A 12,910-nucleotide genomic window follows, 5' to 3' on the forward strand; every position below is an offset into this window, starting at 1 on the left:
ACAGAAGTTGGAAATGCAGTATGATAAAGCAGCATGCAAGGCAGTCCACAAAGCTATTTAAAGGAAACCAATAGCAAGAAAATTGAAAAACAAGGCACCAGATTAATTCTGCTGACATCCATCACCACCTTACAACATCATAAACCTAGGGAGTTCTTAAAGCAAGAAAGAGATAAACAAGACACTCTGGACCAGTATAAAAACTAAAGATGAAGCTGTCAACAGATCAAAAATATTTTAGGTATGTAGATCAGTGGGCAAGGTGGAAAACAGGCCACCCTTTCCTATGCTTTCAGTTCTCAGTATCAAATGTCAATGAGCAAAAACTTCCTGACAAAGAACAATTGGGCTAGAAAGCATTCAAGAAGACATCAGTGAACAACAGCTGTAGGCAGTTTAAGGACCAGCTACATGCACTTCAAGTAGCAACGCTCCAGACAAAATAACAGTAACGAGTGAAACAAACAAGAATCTCAAAAGACAGTATTTCAATTCTTCCTCTGATCTATTTAACACATCCAAAACGGAATTATGCAAGGCATGTGGAGATAGTGGTACAACAATTGAAATGAAAAGCAATTATACTTCCTGTCTTTTCCTATACTAAATGAAATTAAGAGGCAATACAAAGAAAGAAGTAAATTGAAAGACTTGGTGCATGAATTTTAACACACACACAAACACAAAATCTTCCAAGAAACACTGCCCATAGGTATTATGTGTTGAAGAATGTGTTTTAATGCAAAGTGACAGAACAGTATAAGATGCTTTTTGTCAAAGAATATAGCAAGATGCTAAAATGAAAAAGGATTGTTTGGTTGCTGTTTGATACACATGGCTCCTTTAAACCCCTTAACACAAAATTTTTAGCTTGAAGCAATTAATTCTTCAGAGAAACCATGCATTCCCAATGCTGATACAGAACAGCAACCTGCTTCTTGTAATTGACTCATTATGCAGCTTTCAAGGCTACTAAATTTTGAGAACCGAGATTAAACATGCTCTTGCACACTTCATTCAAATATTCCCTTCAATCTCCTTACATCATAGCAGACAGAAAACGCATGTGCTGGCTTTATAACAAAAACTAGTGCTACTTTTGATATAATACCCGTTAATAACGTTGCAACTGCTACAAAAGAAGAAAAATAATTATATGAACCCATTTAGCAGTTATGTGGTAAATTAGAAGTCTCAGAGTTTGGCTTTGTCTTACCAGAAAAGCTTGTAACGCACTGCTCGACAATTCCTTTTCCTGATCAGTAATCCCAGAAGTACCTGCTCCTTCATGTTTCTCAGTACCTTGATCTGTAAAGCGGACAGAAGATTACATGGAAGTTTGCAAATGTGATGACAGCTATTCACCTTAAAAATTTTGTTTCTTTTAGTTCTCAAGATCCTCCTGGCAGTACAAGTAACTTTCCAGGTAACTGCAGCACTGTCTCCCTACTACACTAAAATATCTCAAGTTCGCTTATACTCCAAGTGAATTCCTCTCCAGAAAATGTAAATGTAATAATCCCAGCTAAATTACTGTGCTCAATCAATAACCAAAGTCCCGTAAGTTAACGGACAATGCATACATTTGAGACTTCTTTCAAGCTGCAGCCATACACTAGGATTGGCTTTATCTGCACAAAAATTAGCAGTGATGGCCACACATCATAAAACAAGTAACACACTGGGTGAGATAAAAAACCCATGCATCCTCTCTGTGATGCTTCCTAAACAACCAGCAGGGGATGCTTTACAGACAATATAAAAAAAGAGAGCAAACACTGGAATTTCCACCCAGCTCCCTGCTCGGGAAGAATAAGTCCCCCTAAATAAGAGGATGCAATTGAGCCATCATTGTTAATAACTACTGACAGATCTGATACTTTTTAAAATGCTTTATGCTTTTGTACTCTTCAGTATAGCATTTGATGGACTATCTAGTGATTATACTGCAAGACTTGAGTAAATGCTGCCTGTTCACTTTTTCACTGATCTTATAGATCTTTCTTGGAATCATCTCTCCTCCGAGGTGAGCAGGCACAGTTTATTCTGCATCTTCTTCATATGTTTTTTTCCCAGGATCTTCTCCAGTTCTACCATCTCCTTTTCCAGATTAGGACAACAGGAACAGCATGTAGCAATTATGATTGTGGGTGGCCCCTTTGAGCATTTATATAGTAATATAATGAGGTTTTAATTGTCTTCCATTTAATTTACGTAGAATTCCTAACATTACACCTTTCAGTCACTGTTGAGCTTATTTTTCAGAAAGGAATCTACAGAACCCTTTTGTCATCATGTAGTTAAGAATCCAGTGAGGTTGCATTAGAAACTACAGTACAGACATTCTATGTCAAAGAAGCTGAAAAAAACCCACCAAACCCTTCCTTGCACTGAACACAAAGTACTGGAGGGAGAAAAAAAAAATCCACAACACAAAATACCACACAACCATCACACCAGACAGCTTATTTCTAGAATCATTAACCCATGCTAGAACATGCAAAAATCTTTTAATGTTTTTGAAAAAAAGACTTTATAAACCAGAAGTGGTTTCCACTTTTGCAGATAATTTCTTGAATTTCACAGTGGAAGCTTTGCTCTGACCTACATTTTGCTATATTAATTGGCATGGTAGGCTTCATAAATTCAGTGCTTCTTTCGCTTCCTAGAATTCAAGGATGTAACACAAACTCTGCTAACTTTGTTTTCGCTTTGAACAAATGAAAGCACTTATCTGTGAGCTCCCCTGCAAATCCATTCCTCATCATCACCATTACATCTGGATCACCTGCTACTGACTGACTATGAAAGTTTACAAGTATGGTAAGACAGACAACAGTAGTAAGGGGCAAACAAACTTCTTCAGAAGATTCATCAATTAACATCCACAGTAGGAATAAAGCAGATTTAGTAATCTATTGGTAGTTTGCCCTTGTTCCTGGGAAGACAGCAAGACCCCTTCCATTGCCCTATGCAATAACACATTTGAGCAAGAACTACATTATTTGGTTGTGACTTAAATCCTGCATCAAGATGCCAATCAAATTAGGATTTTAAAATCTCAACAATCTTACACCCACAAGTTAAAGTGACCCACTGTGACTTAGACAAAATTCAGGATTCAGCAGTTTCAGTACTCCAGAAGGACAGATCCTCAGGGGGCTACAGAACCGTATTCACCTGCTATAAAATCTGACTGTGCATAAGGGGTTGATCAACACCAGTTGCACTGCCTTCTCCTTGAAAGGGAAAAGCAGGGAAAGGCAGGAGGGAACACTAAAACACAAAAAAGTTCAGAAAATTGTTGATGTGCCAAGGTTTTCCTGCAGCAAAAGAGGAGAGGAACAAGAAGCACCTCATCTTCAAGCTAAATATAGAACAGATCCAATTCCTGTTCTAAATCTTGTGGTTGTATAGCTAAACAGAAAGCTATCACCCTCCAAGGATCTCTAGAACAGCAGCGAATAAACAAACACGTTTTCCCTCAAACTTCCATGCTAACAGTTACGTTATCTGCTTTAGTTGCCGAGCGTGCCTTTCAGATTATGCTAGCAAAAAAATAACCATAGTGCAGACTTGGGACTCAAACTTTTGAAGCTGATAAGACTTGGTCTGGTCAAGAGGTTCCTCACGTACAGGTTTAACTAGCAGACTGTCATCAACTACTGAGTGCATTACTGATTACAGCCATTGTATGCAGGTTCATAAAACAAGCCTCTCAAATGAAGGTGGAAGCCTGAATCCTGAAGTAAAATGTCTTCAGTTAAGTGAAGGATAAACCAAAGAGACTGCTGTCCAAGACGTGGAATAAAATCACCACTTATATAGCTGTTTAATGGACTTCCTAGAGAAAAATCAGGACAGGTATACAGATTTCACTATGTCTCTACGTCTGCCGGTATGTTAAAAAAAAATTAAACTGGGGAATACTACAGTGAAAACAGAACTGTCCCTCAGTTTTACGCCTGTAATCCAATCAACTGCACCTACTACAACTCAGTAAACAAATCAGATTTGCAAAACCTGAACTGGAAGCTTACCAAGATAGAATAAAACTGAAGTCCAGTTGATGTAGTTCACAGCATAGCTCTTTCCTTTGAAAAAACCCACTTCAGCTACTCTACCTTTTTTGCCCAAACACAGTTGAAATCTGTTAAAGAGCTAAAGGTCCTTCTAATCTAGTGTAATCCTACCACTCTTGTTTAGACCAGGATCTACTGCTTCAGCTGATGTTTATTATCGAGAGGTCTCACGGGCAGGAGTCACCTAAAAGCTGACTGGTACAAGATACTGAAAAGGAACCCTCCAGTTCCACTTAAATGGGGGGAGAAAAAAGTACTTTTGCTCTCTGTGCTGCAAATGGCTATCAAGCGCTTGAAAATAAAACTATTATTTCCATATTTCTTGAGGCATTTGAAAACAAAACAGGTAGGTGCATTGCTTCCTGGCAAAACATACAGCATGCCACTTGCTTGTTCAGATCTAGTGATCTTCAGCACTCTTGCAGGAGCATGTGGTGTGTGTGGGTAACGCACAGCACACCAGTCACTACCAACACGCTCCTACAATTATCAGCTGAAATATCAGAAACAGTGCAGATTCTCTGCTTTACAAATGACAGGACTTGATTTCTCTGTAAACTGTGTTTACACATGGACCTGTTTGTTTAACTTTTCATTTTGTCCAACTTTCATGAGTACAGAGCAACTAAAACTCATGCTTGTCAGGTGAGTGATGAGGGGCGAAAGGGGCAACCTGGAAAGGGATGTGAAAAATCAACTGCTCAGGTTTTGATCTGGTGGAAGCTGCTGCACTGAGTTTGAACTTAAAGAAGCAAGTCAGGAAATTATCTTCCTAGTTAGCAATCCTGGGGCCAAGCAGCAGAAACACTATGTCAGGGAGGCTTGTTCGCTTTGCTCAAGCAGGCAGCTGTTCATACTGGAGAAGTTACTTCATGGTGAACAGCAGAACTTTGGGAAAACTGGCTCTGTGAGATAAGAATGAGGAAAAGCATGAGACCACTACCTGAAGAAGCAGATTGCTCTCCTCGTTGGCTTGCTGCCATAGCATATAAGCAACAAGAAGCCACATCTCCCACATACACATATATGAAGACACCTGGAGAGTGATTGCAATCATTATCCATCTCCTACCTGTTCTCCGTATCTCCAAGGACTGCTGTTCCTGAGCTCTCTTGCTCCTAGGCCCTGTAAATTACATCTTGCATGAACTGTGTTGTTGGATACCAGAGCATCTCTGGAATTATTTTTTATTTCCGAACTCTACAGGCAGGGGGATAATCTCTTCCTTGAAAGGGGGGGAATCTATCACATGACTCTTGTTCCAAAACCATTTTGAAGGGTATGAAGGCCAGCCGGAGTGTTCAGCCTTTAAGATAATAACAGTCTGTGGCAATGACTACATTTTTCTATGAAGCACCACATTCATATAGTATACATGAAGTGTATACTGCACTATATATACTATAAATATAAGAGTTCTCCATATTGTACAATAAAAAGCAAACACTTTTCAGTGGAAAGTTACTTGTAACTCCCTGCTATGAACAAGTACAGTATGTAGAATATCTTGCCATAGCTCATGCCTCTTATTCATTTGGGCATATACTTTTCTTCTAAGCTAGGACAATTGAAAAGTTCCTTCAACACTTCCAAGAACAACAAAAAATATAAAAAACTTAATGCCAATTTTTTTTCTTGTCGTTTAGGAGACACTTACAGTGCTTATAAACAAACACTGGATAGTTTAGTACACATCCCTCAGTTCAGTACACTATTTTTTCCCACAATCATTTTCAGTTACTGAGGAGTTTCATATTTAGTATCCAGAGAAAAAAAAATGCTCGAGGCAATTTTAAATAATGCTACCACCAACTGAAAAAACCCGAAGAACACAAATAGATCCCTTTGGCTTTCTTCCACATCGCCCTCCTCCCCGACCCCTGAGCTACCATCTGAAGGCAGGACCTCTCCTGACAGGACTTCTTGCAGGAAGGGTGATCTTATGGGAGATGGAAGAGTAGCTTAGCAATGCTATCGAGCTACACAGCGGCTGCACTTGAGATTTATTTCAAGTATTTACCAGTATATTTGGTTTTTAATCTTGGTGATTTCTCTCTACAGTGTCTTTTCAGGCCCGAGTTGACGAAAGCCCCGCTCACCCCGTGAAACCAAAGCGGCAACTCGGCGGGCATCGGGCTGAGCTCTAGACATTAAGTAGCGACACGAGCTGTTCAAAGCTCCCCAGCACCTTCCGAATGTCCCAGTTCAACAAATGAACCCAAACTAACTGCGGAGCCCTGGCAGACAATCCCCTCCCTACCGAGCCCTTCCAGGCCAGGGGGTTGCCACAGCTCGGCCCCCTCCCCGAGAGCATGGAGGGCCCCGTCCCCACACGGCCCGGTCGGTGACCCGCCAGGACACAGGCCCGCGGGCGCCGGGCCCCACGCAGGCTCCGGCGGTCCTGCCGCTACGGGGACACTACTTCCTCAGCGGAAGCAAAAAGCACAGAGCAAGCCGTAGCGCACTGCTCCTTCCGCCCGGGACGTACCGCCGCTCACCGCCCCCTATGGGAGCGTATCCCTCCGCACCGGGCGACCCAGGCCCCGGGCGGGCGGGCGGACGCCGCGGCTCCCCCCACTCACCGGCAGCCTTGTCCGCCGCCATCTGTCCGGCCGCGGACTCCCAGCGAGCCGATAGGGCTGAGGCCGCCCCCTTCCTCCACCGCGGCGAGCACTGACCGCACCGCTGCCGCCTACCGGCCGCTGCCCCCTCCGCGCGCCGAGCCCGCCCTGCTGGCTGCGCTGCTTGCTCCTATTCGCCCGCCGCTTCCGTATTCCCGGCGACCTCACGACGTCTGGCTGTTGCTGGGGGACCATACGCATGACGTCAAGACGCCGCAGCACTTCCCGTTGTGAGGGGTGTGTGTGGGGGTGTGTGTGTGTATATGTGAGCATATGTGAGGGAGTGAGGGTGGTGAGGCGCATGCGCATCGCGTCCCGCCATCGCCGCGGAGGCAGCCATATTAGTGGCGGGCAACGGCGGGCAGGTTCTGTGTGGCCGCGCTCCGGTTCTTCGCCGGTGCTGAAGTGGCTGACAGGGCTCGGCTGCTGTCTCTAACGTGTTTTGTTTCTTCTGTCCGGTCTAGGCGTGCCGGGACTGCTATTGCCGGTAGCAGGGACCTGGGGGCTTCCCCTAGGTGTCAGCAGCCGGTGGCGAGGAAACCTTCAAAACAGTCACTGGCTTGTGTGGATTTATGAGGCCTTAAGCTTGAGCTGATTTTATCCGGAGTTCCTTCCCCACCCCCAGTCCCACAGCGCCGCTTCGAGGTGTCCTTGGAATTCAGGGCGCCGGGAGTGGAGGGCGGTAACCCTCGCCAGGCTGAGGGCTCTAATTACCATTGTTATCATCTTTGCCATTAAAGTACTAGATGTGGGATAAATGACATTTGCAGCGTTATAAATATTAAAGAGTAGTAAATGCTTATGACTTGCATATACTATACATAGTATTTAAGAGTTCACCTTCATACACTTAATGTATATAGTGGGGGTGGGATGAGGTTAGGAGAAAAGGCCTCAGGGGTGCCCCGTCTCAGGCACCAAAAGGCTCCCTGTGCTTCTGTCCCTTGGAGTCAAGCTGCTGAGGTGCAGGGGCAGTCACCCTTCATTGCTGTTCTGTGACCGTGAGTTTTTGTCATCGTGCTCTCTGGGCGGTTCCTCTGTGTCACGGCAGGGCTCCTGTAAGACACCGTTTCCGTGATATTGTCATTTGTTAACTTTCTTGTATTGTTTCTCCAGATGTGGTTCTCCAAGACTTCCCCCCTTCATTGTTTATTCCAGTTAAACATCAACTTGTTTTTCTACTTGTGACAGTAAATGTGGATTCACCCGAATCTGATCAACAGATTCTGCGTTACGTCATTTTGACGTTGTTGCCAGGTGGACAGCATTTGTGAAGAAAGACCAGAATGGAGGATGAAATTTGACCTTGGGGAACTCAATGGCAAAAGCGATTTAGTAGCAGCAGGATTCCCTCTTACTAGTCTTCTTGGGGTAGGCCTCCCGCTACAATGTCTTCCCTAACTCTACTGCCAGGCACCTCTGAGACTTAAGGTTTGTAAGGAAAGGAGATACTTTGTAGAACAGAGGGATACAGTTGGAAAAAAAGAAACAAGTTTGTAGCCACGCCAGCTCCGAACACCTTTAAAGCATTGCAGCTGTTCATGAGCCGGGCCCTGTAAAATGAAAGATTCTGAAAACATTATTTCAGGAATTTCAAAAGCAGCATGATCCTTTTTATTTTGTAATTGAAATTCTGAGTACTCCAAATTATGTATGATGACTTCTGTTAATCACCACTTCTCCAATTCCAATTCACTAAACTCTGATCTTCAGACTTTCCTTTAGACATATATATACACACACACACACACACACAAATGAGAGAATCTGGCAATCCTTATTCATAAGTATCTTATTCCAAGTTGCTGAATTTGTTGTATCTTCTTTTGAAAGAAATAGCTGCTGTATCTGTATTAGAGAATATCTGCCAATAAAGTTGTAATAGCAAGCCCTCCTAATGTCTACATATTTACTAGTGTAATTATTTATGCTAGCATACTGTTTATTTATACATGTATTTATATACACATACATATATGTAAAAGCCATGCTGTTTTGGTAAGCAATAGAACCTATAAAGGCAAAAGCACTGTCCTACTAGTGTGGCTGCATATACTCTCTGACTTCTATCAAAACAAGAAAGTCACCAAAAACCCACCTGAGTGACAGAGCAAGCATGCCTAACACGGACCTGATGCGAATGTACGTCTCCCTCCCTCTCAGGCTTGGTACACTGTTCATTGCCAGTATCTGCGCAGGAGCCTGCTTGTTCCAGAGCACGCCGCATCAGGATGGGCACCACATGAATTTACTATTCCCTGCTGTAGTTTTTCTATAACGTTTTTGTCAAAGCTTATTCAGCTTCAGGTATGGCAGCCTTGGTATCCAGCTTCTCATCTCCTACATCATAATGTCTGGACGACAGTTTTAAGAGTTTGCTCTGTCCGTCATGATATGATTTTACCACAGGGCTTGTTCACCTGAGGGTGCTTACGGAAACCTTTGGTATATCTTGCAGCATCATTTTGCCAAGTTTGTGGCTTGTAGCTCAAAAATATTTTTCAATTTCTAAGGCACAGACAAAGCAATTTTTGTCAGCTGGACTTTTTTTCTTTTTTCAGTGTGGATGATTTTAAAAGGGAATGAACTTAATAAGAATAAAATCAGGTCTTTCCCCCCCTTCTTAATAATACTCAAATCTTAATTGCTTTTGTGTGTGGAGGGTGCCAAAGGAAGGGAAGATACACATGCCCTTCATTAGCACTACAGTTCAAGCACAGAGTGATGCAATCAAAAATGCTGTTGATGATTTAGCTTGAAAAATATTGTGAAAGCATCACTACCTTCCTCTAAGGACACGGGAGAGAGTTTTTTGACTACATGTATGTATGATTTGCATTCTGCCTGAGGTATAGTAAATCTTGCCAAGCAAGCAGATCACAGTGTGTCTGGTCTCAGTGAGGCAGGTGCGCCATCTGCTGTGGGAGATACAGAATGAAATAAAATACCATTTCGGAGAATAAAAAATGTGAAAACCCCCCCCGTTTCTCCTAAAACACCAGCTCTTCTGGAATATTTTTTTTTTTTTTCAGGAAAGAAATGACCACAATTCAGGCTTTTAGCCCAAAACTCAGTTTGAAAAAAGAAACATGGTAAGTGATGGGCAGAGTTTTCTAAGTTTCTTTTGCCTGTTTCTAGGCTACATCGAAAGAACCCAAAAGGAGCCAGCTGTAATTGTAATGTGCAAGAGGGCAGGGGAAGTTTCAGAAGCAATAAGGCATATCTGCTCACAGACAGAGTAGTCCCAGCATCTCCTTCCTCCCTTGTACAGTACCTTCCTTTAGTAGACTAGATTAAATGGAAGCAGGCCAGGGTTTCCACTCTGATTTTGGCCTCACAAAGCAAACTTTTCAATGCTCTATTCTAAGTTCTTGCTGACCTAAAACCAGGAAGAAGCAATCTCCTAGCTGGCCTTGCAGCAGTAGGTATAGATAACCTCTCCACTGACCATACCAGCAAGACCTGGCTACTAGAGGAGAAAAATCAGGATTTGTGACATCCCCCAGCCGCTGCCAGACTATGGAAGAGAAAGAAGGGTATGGCCAGCTCCAAAGGGAACTGTGAAAGTTACAATTCTCTTGCCAGTTACAAAGTACGGAAATCTCGGCAGCACTTTTTTGCCTAGTAAATTCCAAAATACAAATGATTTTATGTAAGAAACACTTTGCTGTTAATAGGGCTTCCTATCCTTTGTCACTCTAATGTTTAAAAGCTTTTAACCCCTAGGTGGCACTATTTAATAAAGTAAGGGATGTTTAAGTACTATTTTTCTCCCTACAGATGGAGTTCCTATTTAAAATGTAAACTAGTGTAAATTTGAGTATGTTAGATGCAGCTATTAGTCTCAGCTTGGTAATCCTCTTTTTCTGAATCTGTCTCTCAAAGTCAATAAAATATACTGTTATGAATCTCATTTAAATACAGCATTTTTGCTTTCAGAGTGCTATGGAATATATTTCCCTGGAAAATTGTGGTGCATCACAAACTACTACAGTTTTTGTTCTGCCTGTGAGCAGTGAATAAACCGGCATAGGCTGTGTTTACTTTAGTCATTCACTTGGACCAGCAGGAGTAGATTGACAGCTGTAAACAGCTGGTGCTGAGGTTCCACACATGTCCAGAATACCATTTTGCATCAGGTGGGGACTGGCCCAGTACCACACATCTCTGTTACACATTCTGAGGCTCCCTGAAGTAAAGCTATCTCACAAAACTTTACTTCCTCAACCATAGAACTTCTAAGAAGCAGGAAGTTCCCCTTTTACCTGTCCCATGCAGATGTTTCATACCAGCCTCTGCTGTCTACATAGAAACTTCACAGGCAGAAGGAAGGAATCCCTCTAATTTTTCTCACTCCTGCAGTTTCTGAGTGACACTGGCTTACTTGTTTCAGATCCTGCTTTTCACTCTGATGCTGGAACATGCATTGTTTGGTGGTGCAGGGGAGGAATGTTCACCTTCACCCTGTAGCCACAGTAGAAGTGTCAGCAAAATACCTTGAGTAAGGGTTTGTTAGACCTTGCTTTCACAGACAAAAAAGAGAGGCAGAGTATCTTTCTGGTAGTGCTTACCACCGTGACAGCTTTGCTTACAGTCAAATAGAGATACTGAGCCTGGGAGACAAACTTAGACAGACAGGACCTCGTCAACATTGGGACATGGAAGAAGAAGCACGTACAAAAATTCTGGGTGCAGGGGGGTACCACCGAGAAGCAGAGAGAACAATGGCGGATAAGGGGTTTGGTGGAATGACGCCACAGTATCCTCAATAAATTTCTGATTCCCCTTTTGAAAAGAGGCGCTCATCTTTTCCTCACATCATAGTACCTGATAAATAACTCCTTCATGGCATGACGTACCTCCCCTCTTCCCTCATTCTGCATCTGCTCTGATTTTGCTTGTATATGGTATTGTTATGTATTTTCTTTCCATTTGGCTCTTAAGATAGCTCTGTTATCTTTTTCTGTTAATGGTTTTAAGTCAAGATCACCCAAATTGTGCTATGTTTTAAGACTCTCCTAGGATAAGAAACAAAAAATTGTTTTATATCATCTTTGTCATTTTTCCCTTCTGATGTCATCCAGCAGAAATTGGTGCACCCAATTACAATTACACTGGAAACTGAGGTAGTTGTGGAAAGAAAACTAGACACATACCACCAAACATTTGTTGTTGTTTACTTTCCTGTAAAGAAGGCTCACCTAAAGCTTATGGAACTTTGGCTTCCACTTAAATGCTCAAATTGACAGGAAAGCCTTTGTTTCAACAGAAGTCTACTAAGGCTTAATACTCAATTTGCAGAATGGCAAAATTTTCCATGTTACACAGTTAAGAGTAAAAGGATCAGGTCTCTAAAACATATAGTGGTTACATCAGTGCCTTTTAGAATCATAGAATCATTAAGGTTGGAAAAGACCTCTAGGATCATCAAGTCCAACCGACAACCCAACACTGCCCTGCCTCCTAAACCATGCCCTGAAGTGCCACGTCTACACGTCTTTTGAACACCTCCAGGGAGGGTGAATCCACCACCTCTCTGGGCAGCCTCTTCCAATGCCTGACCACTCTTCCAGTAAAGGAATTTTTCCTAATATCCAATCTAAACCTCTCCTGATGCAACTTGAGGCCATTTCCTCTCATCCTATTGCTAGTTACTTGGGAGAAGAGACCAACACCCACCTCACTACAACCTCCTTTCAGGTAGCTGTAGAGGGCAATAAGGGTTAGCACAAGCACAAATTGATTTATTCATAACAGTAAGATGTCTGCATACTATATGTGTTTATGTCCAACATGCCAAGCATTACTTTATGCCCTTCTACACTGCAGATCACTTTGACCCTTTCTGAGATGCAGAAATAGAAAGCGAATGTATCTGTGTCAAATCAGAGGCTTTGAGTAAACATTGGTTTGCCCAGTCTTAAGAAATCTTTCTGTGCTGGCCTAAGCTTTGTAGGGCCATACATTTTGTAGGGAAGTCTAGTGCTTGATACCCTTCATATTGCAACAGTTAGGAAGCTGGAGTTTATTGAGAAATTATGTTGTGTCTCAAGGCAGGAATAAACTATAAATTGGAAAAGAAAAGTAAATTCTTACTAATTACTTGTTTATGGTAGTTATTATTCTCAGTATTTCTCCAAACATTCAGAAAGAGATGGCTTCTCTCTTGAGAAGCATAAAGCAATTCTTTTTTCACTAAAGATACAA

At 42.4% G+C, this 12,910-nt stretch overlaps 1 protein-coding gene across 3 annotated transcripts in view; it reads right to left on the reverse strand.

Moving 5' to 3' along the window:
* Nucleotides 1-6,827, reverse strand: part of CNOT10 (CCR4-NOT transcription complex subunit 10) — a 36,909-nt gene extending 30,082 nt beyond the window's left edge. The window contains exons 1-3 of one of the 3 annotated variants that reach the window (XM_064444201.1): nt 6,665-6,827; nt 5,154-5,207; nt 1,217-1,308 (exon numbers count right to left, since the gene is read on the reverse strand). In XM_064444201.1, the coding sequence (XP_064300271.1) occupies nt 1,217-1,308; nt 5,154-5,207; nt 6,665-6,686 (168 nt within the window). In that variant the 5' untranslated portion in view covers nt 6,687-6,827. Of the gene's footprint in view, nt 1-1,216; nt 1,309-5,153; nt 5,208-6,102; nt 6,230-6,664 lie in introns of those variants that run through there. The other 2 variants (XM_064444200.1, XM_064444202.1) reach the window with 2 other exon arrangements.
* Nucleotides 6,828-12,910: the final 6,083 nt, after the last annotated feature.

Source organism: Phalacrocorax carbo, chromosome 2 (assembly GCF_963921805.1).
Source record: "Phalacrocorax carbo chromosome 2, bPhaCar2.1, whole genome shotgun sequence".
Lineage (NCBI taxonomy): Eukaryota > Metazoa > Chordata > Aves > Suliformes > Phalacrocoracidae > Phalacrocorax > Phalacrocorax carbo.